Source organism: Perca fluviatilis, chromosome 6 (assembly GCF_010015445.1).
Source record: "Perca fluviatilis chromosome 6, GENO_Pfluv_1.0, whole genome shotgun sequence".
Classification (NCBI taxonomy): Eukaryota; Metazoa; Chordata; class Actinopteri; order Perciformes; family Percidae; genus Perca; species Perca fluviatilis.
The window spans coordinates 24497190-24507119 of NC_053117.1; the positions used below are offsets into that span (position 1 = coordinate 24497190).

Genomic DNA, 9930 nt, shown 5'->3' on the forward strand with positions numbered 1-9930 from the left:
ACCGATGTAGTCCAGCAAACCTGCGAACCCCGTGGTTCACGCAGATCCGAGGAGACGAAACATCGCCGACTCTCCGCGGCAAACGTGCCCGGTGTGAGGCCACTTACTTGGCGTTGGTCCGGTTCCAGAAGACGGCGTAGCGGTCGGCCACCACTTTGGAACTGGGCTCTTGGCAAAATACACACATCAACAGCAGCAGGAAGACGAAGAGGACCATTTCCATTTGCAGCATCACTACAGCGAAACTTCGGCACGTCGTATTCCTCTTCAGTGTCGGTCAGTCAGTCGAGTTGTACGGGCGCTTCAACCGGGACAGGTGAGGAGTGTCTCGTTCACATGTGGCCGTGTGTTGCTGGCGCAGTTCGTGAATGCTAAACAAATACAAGTGAGCACGACAGCAAGCGCGGAAGGAACAGCGAGAGCGTGACCATTCACAGGGACACTTGAGATGACACTTCAGTTCAGGTTGACGGAAATTTAAAGTTACAAAACCGACGCGTCACTGTGTTGTCTCTCTGATGCAGGTCGAGGGTCCAGACGAATCACAGGCTTTATGGCATGCAAGATGTCAGCTCTGACAAATCCGTGGTGGGCTGACAAAATATTCTCCTACTAATGCACAAGCAGTGAGATCGGCACACACGCGCAGCACAACAGGCAGTGTCGTCTGTGGTGTGGTAATGTTCCCCTTATGTAGGGAGCTACTGATGTAGCCTGTGTCAGGGCAAATGACAACTGCTGAACACTTCTTACTCCAAGCCCAAAGCGCAGGGGATTAGTCAGTCCAAGATGTGATGGAGAAAAAAAAAAAAAAAAAAAAAAAGAGAAGAAGGAGAGAAAAAAAAAAAGGCTCAATGTGCCCAATGACGCCGTGTGGCTCACGTCAGATGTCCATGTTTTCCAGGGAACTTTTTAAAGCCATACAGTCCGTCAGTGGCAGATGAATGGTAATGTTAGACTCGGTCCTTCGTCTCCAGCGTAAAAAGAAGACTGTTATCCTTTCTCGGCGATTTACCGGAGGTGTCACTGCCGAGGTGGGGAGGAGTCCTTCTCGGTGTCGGAGACAGGACGGACAGCGTTGTGCGCTTCTGTCCGTGGAGACTCTTGCTTATGTCCGCATCCCAAAGTGTCCTCCTCATAAATAAGCCATCGTGCGACGTGCAGGTTTAAAAAAAAATCGTGCGTTCTCCCAGGAGGGCGCTGTGTAGTCTTCCTCCTTCTTGTGTTTGGGTTTGAGACGCCGGGACACACGGGACACACGGGAAGGTGAAGGCAAAGGCAGGCAGCTCCAGACGCCGACTGCGAGAGTGGGTTTGGTTACGGCGGAGCGGGGGATTGTCCCATTGGTTTGAAATTATTTGAATGGGCGTCACTCGAACAAAGCCAGGCCCCTCCCCCGCCTAAACCCGAGCTAATTCAATTACGGAGAGGTAGAGCTGAAAGGGGACGGGGGAAGAGGTGCACAGGACAGGGGCCGTTTTAGAAACTTCACTGTCAGATCCGACCGATAAGAGCGCGCGGCGCTATTTAATTACATGCAAACGGACGCAGCAGAGCACAGAAGACCATGGACTCCAGTTACTCTCTCTCTCAATTCAATTGAACTCAATTCAAATGTGTGTTGTTGTTTTTTTACTAACTGGAAAGAGGTATGAGTTTAGGTAATGTACTTTAACAAAGCCTAGGCTAATTTATAATATTTTTCTAATATTAAGTATTCAAAAATTATAATAAATTAATATTGGAAATGTTGCAATTGGGCCGATTCAACGATATCGTCCATTAATTCCCCCCCACCCCAAGTATTTAATCTATAACTGTGTGGAATTCAACTCCAAAAAGGTCACATCTATCCCACAGGTTTATGAAGACAGAGAGGCGGAGGGTGCTGGTGCCTCACAACCTCTGTGTATGGCGTAATGCTCAGAGATGATGGCCATGCAGCGCTGCGGGAAGATGTGACAGGACAGCCTGTTGCAGGGAGCCGAATGGAGGGGTTCACGGCGCCGCTCCAGCGCCCAGACGCCCCGCAGTGGCGGGCAGGGGGGATAGCTGACTCAGTCGGGGACAAATCCAAGTTCGAGTGCGCCCGGGGAACCGCGTCTGTCGTCGCCTTAAATCAGACAAGTGATCACAAGGAGTATTTATGAAACTTTAGAAAATGAGCAGCAGGCACATTCAGGTGGGAAATCCCTAACGATAATAACTTTAACATGAATTCATACCGATACAATAGCGTTTGGGGCGAATTTATATTGACCTGGCCTTATAGCATGTTTAAAAAAAATATATAGCCTATATTTCTCCAGATTTAGGACTGTTAGGTGGTCTTTTTTAGGTCTTTGTTGTTGTGTGTGTGTGTGTGTGTGTGTGTGTGTGTGTGTGTGTGTGTGTGTGTGTGTGTGTGTGTGTGTGTGTGTGTGTGTGCGTGTGTGTGGTTAAAAAGTGAGGGATTGAGTATGACAAATATGTATTTGAAAAGGCATATGAACTTAATTATACTTTTCCTCTTCTGCCCCATATGTCATGTAGAGCGACAATACAGTGTAAGTAGAAGTAGAATAAAAATGTCTGAGGTTGCAGTAGCAAAGTGCAAGAGCATACAAGCACAATGTGGGAATTGAAATATAAATCTAAACATAATACATATATAATACATATATAAAGCAATTCAAATACAAGCATAAAAACCTGAAGAGTGAAGACTTTTTAGAATGCTCTTCTTTAACTCCTCTTACTTTTGTGTGTCTGTCAACCAATACATGGCCTAATATTTAAAGAGACAAAAAAGACTTAATTTTACATCAATATTTTATCCTCGTAAAGTAAAGAAAATTAAATGCAGTTAGTTGTAAATGCCTGTGTGTGTGTGTGTGTGTGTGTGTTGTGTGTGTGTGTGTGTGTGTGTGTGTGTGTGTGTGTGTGTGTGTGTGTGCAACAGGTGCCATTTCCCATCAAGGATACAGGAGGACAGAAAAGCAGAGGGAAGAAAGAAGGAGGGAGGAAGGGTGGAGAGGACAGCTAACATTTTAAGATAATACTCTTTACTCTCACTCTTATCGTTTAGTATTTTTGAAAAGGTTATACATGCTTTTTTTAGACCCAGCTGGACTACTGTAATGCACTTTTATGTTGGTGTAAAGCAGGCCTCTCTCTCAGTTGGTCCAGAAGCGCTGCAACCTTCGAACATGCACTTCGCCCTGAGTCGCCACTGGTCTCTCATCTGCAATCCCTATTAAATCAATTCAAAGAACCACACGTTTGGCGACGTGAGGGGGTGGCCTGCTCCTTCTCCTGGTTATCCTTTGAATGACACAATCCACTGAAACAGGAAAAACATGCCGTCCCTTCACCGGTCTCTGTACATTTTAGAATTGATTTCTAGATACTATTGTTTACATTACAAAGCACTTAATGGGCTAGCTCCAACCTATCTCCCCAACCCCCCAAGTTCACTCAGGTCAGCTGACCAGTTGCTTCTTGTGGTCCCAAGATCAAGGCTGAAGCACAGGGGAGACCGCGCCTTTGCAGTAGCAGCCCCCAAACTCTGGAATAAGTTGCCTCTACATATTAGGCAGGCCCCTACACTGCCTGTTTTCAAATCCCCGTGTTAAAACATATATTTTTATTTTCAGGCTTTTAACACACTAGAATAGTTGCCTTTCTATATTATTGTCATTTTGCTGTTAAACTGTTGTCTTGTAGTTGATTTTGTGTTCACTGTGGGGTTTTTTCTGATTGTACAGCACTTTGGTCAACTGTTGTTTTGGATTGGATTGGACCTCTTCACTTACAGCTATTACCACATGATGCAACTGCATCCACACACACACGACTACCAAACAAACTCTAGCTTATTGCTTGTTCTGGCTTTTTCTTTTTTATTGTGAAATACAATTTTTTTTTTTGTGTTTATTCTTTTGTATGTTGTTCGGAATAAACTATTCATTCATTTATTTATTAATTTAAGTAATATCACATACACGCACGCGCACGCACACACACACACACACACACGCCACACGCACACACACGCACGCCGCACACACACACACACACACACACACACACACACACACACAGGACACTTTCCAACTACCAGGGGAGGAGGGGTGGGGAGGTCAGCTCAGCGGTCAGTGAACATGGCTGTTTTCACACCCACTTTACAGCCATGACTGCATTCCTCTCCTGCTGCGTCCTGTCTCTTTCTCTCTCTCTCTCACACACACGCACACACACACACACACTCACATATGAAAACACACTTGATAACAAGCATATATGACTGACTAGAGTGCACACGCGACCCCCAGCTGCTTTCATTTTCTCTGGCATAGAAACAGAGCTTTCCCTCCCCATCCCCTTCTCTTAACCCACTGTCACTATCATAGTGGGCTGCCTTGATTACTTCTCATGCAGGCCTATTTTCTCCCTCACCCCCATCCGCGCGTTCAGCCGGGCGGTTGCAAAGATGGCTTGAACTCTATTTCCAGAAAGCTGGGTTTATTTTTTTATTTGATTGATTAGTGAGAAGGAAAACAATACCAACATAGACTATAAGTGATCCGGGTTTTCTAAAGAAATGAAAATTTGACAGACTCTTTCGTGCACACACACTTATTTTGACTCTCTTTTTCCCTGTGTCATATCTCTTTCAGCCCCTTTGTTATTCTCTCTTTTATAAATTGTAAAAATTGTATACATTTATCTTTAATCTTAAATTGTACCATAGAGTCTTGTCATTCCCTCTAAAAAATTGGTTTTATTGACCGATTCAATTTTGGTCGTGATTCTAGTAGTGCGCTTTTGATACAGGATAACTGGTTTCATCAGGAGCTTCAATTTGATATATAGAAGTCATTCTGGCCAAAATGACAAGTGTCTGGCTTCAAGCCCAAGATTTTCCCTGCTCTCACACGGCAACACACGCTCACACAGCCAGGGTCACAGCAGGGTGAGATGGGAAAGCTAACTAACTGACTGACTGGCTGGGTGGGTGTTTCATACCTCTTTTTTTTAAATGTATTGTTCTTTTGCCAACAGCACAATTAGAGGCCGCATCATAACACAGTCTCATTAAAAAGATGTGAAATTGCAGCTTGGTATGTTTGGTGTCAACACGGCAGGTCAGTCATGCCAACAGGCAATTACAGACATGAAAAGCAAAAAGGATCTTTTGAACAAGTTCTCTTGGAAATATCTGTCAATTAGAGGTGTGCGTGACAGCAGCAAAAACATGTCACAGTTTGGCAAAGCATTAATTAAAACCAATCTAATCACCTTTTCTGAATTAAGATCCATTGTATCCATTAGATGTGAATTTCCCTAATCAGTCAATGAGATGCCCTTACATCAAAAGAGATATAAAACGAAATCACTGAGTGGATACAGACAAAGTGGCACCCTACAGGTATAATGGCTTGCTTTTAATACCATAAACCATAAAAAAGGAAACATTAAATCTGCTCTCCAGACACCTTTAAAATCATCCTCCCTCCTCATCAAATTTCTATAAAGTATCCCTATGGTTTTACAGTACATTACCAATGTATGTATTATAGTGGTATAGCATTTCCCTAATGTTATGTCTGTTTACTGAGACACAGAGCAGCACTGGGATACAGCAGATCAACCAGTGTACCCGAGATCTATGTAATGATCTATTCAGACAGTGTAGCAACAAACTCATTGGTATACAGCTCACACATCCATAATATGATGCTCTCTCACAAGCCCAGGCAATGGGATAGTTGCCAGTAAGAATTACTGAGAGCACTGTGCATGCATTGTGCCCTGTAACCCCATTCACACTATCATATGCTTCAAACTGCAAATTCGAAGCAGGTTGCGGTAATTATGTGGAGAAAATAGGATTTCAACCCTATAGAGCACAGATGTGAAATTGTCATGTGCCATTTGAGAGGATAATAATCACATTTATCCTTTATACAAGAGGAGATGGGCTCCACAAGGAGGTACCTGTGTATATTCATAATTTGGAAGAAAAGAAGTTTGACAACGCATTACGCCACATCTTACACCTGAAATCACACTTTCATCAGTGAGGATCAAAAAGCTAGTGTACCATTCCAAACTTTAGTGTTTGCATCCTGTATGTTCATAAACTTGACACAAACCTTTCTCATTACATCGGAGCTCATCGAGAACATTACCTCCCTTCTCCGTCTCCACTCCCTCACTCTCTCTTAATTTTTCCACCGCCTGCCTCTTTAGGATGCATATTAGATTAAAGATTTTATTGTCACACTCAATGCACTTAGAGCATTGGCAAACTAAATCACAGGAGACAGCATGTCGCAGAAGAGACACCTTGGGTTGACTAAGTCATGACGAGCCAGCACAAATCGATGAGAGGGACTAATCGGATGTATCTGCTGGGGCCGGGCCCTGCCCTGAATCCAAATGATGGACACCAGATGGGGACCGGTGTTTCCATTAGTACACCATCAGTGCAGTAGACAGAAGCGATGTAAGGACAAGGGCTTCCTATTCAATGGGGAATCAGGTTTTCAATAGGGACAGCCAAGGTCCTTCTATTCATAGAGAGAGAGCAGAGCCTACAGTGGGGATGGCTTTCCTGAGAGAAAGAGAGAGAGATGAAGAGAGAAAGTTTGTGTGTGGCATTTGTTCTTATGTGGTTTATGCTTATGAGGACCGCGTGTCTATAAGGACAGAAAGATGAGGAACATTTTCCCAATCCTCTCTCAATCTACAAAATAGATCCAAACCCATGTGGCTGTAAAGACAACATATTCTTATGACCTTTTTCCAACCCACACTCTCTTGGATTAAGGTTTGGTTACATCTTGGCAACTAAAACTACTAGGATAAAGTCTGGGAAGACCGTAGTCATGGTTAAAGGAAACCAGGAAAGGAGACTGTAGGATGCAAACTGTAACATACATAAGGCTGCAAAGAGCTCTCTCCATCGCATTTCGTCCTTGCAACAGGCTGCGCATCTCCCTGTGACAGGTGCATTTTGTCTAGAAGCTCCTCCAAACTTTCAGACACACCAGCTAGCAGGGCCATTTCTAGCCCAAAAAGGGCCACCTTCTTCTTAAGAAGGACAACACTGTTGTTGCCAACTTGGCCTTTGTTTGTGGTGTGACTGATTTACCTCTAGTCTCTAATCTTTTCAGATGAATTTAAATGAAAAGGTTGATGATTGATCATATAATCATTTTCAAAACTGTTACTGTGTTATTTCTGTTTCAAAAGGCAGCAATAAATAGTCGGTATCGGGAAGTACTGTAGTTTATGCACCGATCCAATACCATGTAATAAAGCCCTAAAAGAAAATCCGTTAAAGTAGTTTATTTATGGTCTTTTTCCCGTTATAACTGCCGGTCAAACTGGATAATAAAAGAAAGTTCTCATTGTTTGTGTTTGTTCATGTTTCATAAAGAGTTTAACCTGAGCCAGACCAACAACAAAGATAGAAATAATATCACATCCATACAGGGATAGTAGCATACAGTTGTTTAAACATAATAAAATATATGACACACTGGTATCAGATCGGTACTCATTATCGGCCGATACACAAGTTCAGGTATTGGAATCGGTATCCGGGAAGCAAAAATGGTATCGGGCGCTAATAAATAGCACATTAAAATCTAGTGTTCATGTGATTTTTATACATTAGTAGGGAAATTAATTAATGCATAATAATGTCAGTGATAATCGTAAAACTGGGATTTTTCTTCAGACTATAATCGTACAATCGTAACAAAAGCTATAATCGTTGCATCCCTAGTCCAAATGTAAAATGCTAAATACACCTGCCAGCACCTCTAAAAACTCACTAATTGACACATTACAATTTGTTTAATTTGTACAAAAACAAAGCTTAAAAACAACACATTGTGTATGTGTTGGTGAGGATTATGTGATGCACTATTTCTTGACTGGAAGGGCTGGGATAGAGCCAGGCTAGCTGTTTCCCCGTGTTTTCAGTCTTTGTGCTAAGCTAACCAGCTGCTTGGATAGTTACCTTCATGCGATAAAGGGTGGTATTGATCTTCTCATCTAACTCTGCAAGAAAGTGAATATGTGTATTTCCCAAAATGTCTAACTATTTCTGTAATGAATGTCTTCCCTCAATCCCGCCAATTTTGCAAATTTCTTTGCCCTCACTAAAGTTAGAGGTCCCCCACAAGTATAGAGAGCAAGAGTGCATGTGTGTAATGTACGTGGGAGCCTCTGTACATACATACCACATATACACATATTACGATCAATCATATATGTCTAAGACAGAGTTTTAAGTCTTGAGTCTTATCTTGCATCACAAAGTAAATATTCCAAAAAGCAGTTTTACTCTCTTGGATGAATGGGAATGTCCACACCAGGCATGTTTTTTTCAGGAGTTTGGGAAATACCATCAGCTGATAAAGAATTAACAAGAACATTCTTTATTCTTCAGCTGGACGTTATCAGCCAACGCTGGTGTGAAAACAGTTGTTTTATGTCCTGACCTACACCTAGTTTTTCAGCAGCCTTACAGTAATGCTGTCTGTTTTTTCTTCTCCCATTTCGTCCACAGTTGAATGAAAAAAAGCTTGTTCACACACAGAGACAAAAACCACAAACAGCCCCCTGCCCCAGTACTATAAATGTTTATTTGGCCTGCAACAAAGCGGTTTGTTTCTTACTGTCTATGTTTGAAAGCATTATGTTGTACGATATTTTATCACATCGCGCACTAATGACATCAGCTCCAGCTGTGTGCTGTGTGTGTTAACAAAAGAAACAAGTATATCACTTTGTGCATGTGCACATGCATGTAGCATTCACACTATGTATGTATGTACTTGTGTGCACTTCTGTGTTGTGTGTGTGTGTGTGTGTGTGTGTGCTTACAATTTAAAGGTTATATTAGCAACAACTGTATTGAGTTACATTTTCTTGTTTTTGTTGTTTTAAACCACACTCTTTCCATTTATTACCCTTAAGTGTATTACTTCCAGTGGGCAATTGCAGGGTTAATGATATAGAGTAGATCGCATGGTGGCATTTTATCCTTAGATCTAATTCAGAGAAGTCTAACTTATCCTCATTACAGGGACCTGTAGAGGAGCAAATGACAAATCACAGTATGCGATAATAAAGGTGACACTGTGAAAATCCCTTGGCTGGGATCCATCTCATCATTATGAGACGTTATGAATGGATGTAATAAAAGTGAATTAAGACAGGACACCGCTGATATAGATATTATGAGCACATTGTCCCTTCCCTAATGTGAATGGTGCTTCAGCAGGCTTCTGCAATAAGGTCCTCAATTTGGAGAGGATTTCCTCAACTCTTAGTAATACTTTACATACAATCACGACCAAAAGCTTGGGAGGAAATGGGGGTGGAGCAACTAGCAAGTCCTCTTTTGTACTCTCTTTGCGCTTTCATTATAGCAATGAATGTAAAAAAAAGAGCCTTTGATATCCCTGGCTACAAGTGTGCAACACAGCAGTCATTCGACTGTCCGGGGCCTCACATCTCTTTGAAGTCCCAGGAAGATATTGATGTTCCACTTGTCCCTTTATGACTCCTCTGTCAAAAGGAAATATAAATTCATAGGCGAGGACAAAGCTAATAGCCAGAATTGTTCAAAGCAAAGGAGCAGAATAATAGTGCTGTGTGTCAGTTGAAGCCAAAAACATTAATCTCTTATTAATACCAGTTGATTCTCTTTTCAAACTGTACTTTACGCTGCTTCTGTCTTCCCTTCTCTGTCATTCTCTGGCCGGGTGTTGCTCTGTGGAAAAGGCCACCATTAAAGAGCTCAGCTATACATCATTGATGAGGGTACAATAGCATTAGTGTATGCTTAGCCTGCTTTAATTCTCCACTGCCATTATGGAAAGGTTTTTCCTAATCCGGGGGCATTTGTAATTTCCCACATAAAAGGAT

General features: G+C 42.4%; 1 protein-coding gene across 2 annotated transcripts in view; it reads right to left on the bottom strand.

Annotated features, from left to right (window-relative positions):
- The window catches only part of efna5b (ephrin-A5b), a 91810-nt gene extending 91012 nt beyond the window's left edge, over positions 1-798 (bottom strand). For both annotated transcript variants that reach the window (XM_039804142.1, XM_039804141.1), the window contains exon 1: positions 108-798. In XM_039804142.1, the coding sequence (XP_039660076.1) occupies positions 108-232 (125 nt within the window). In that variant the 5' untranslated portion in view covers positions 233-798. The remainder of the gene's footprint in view (positions 1-107) is intronic.
- Positions 799-9930: the final 9132 nt, after the last annotated feature.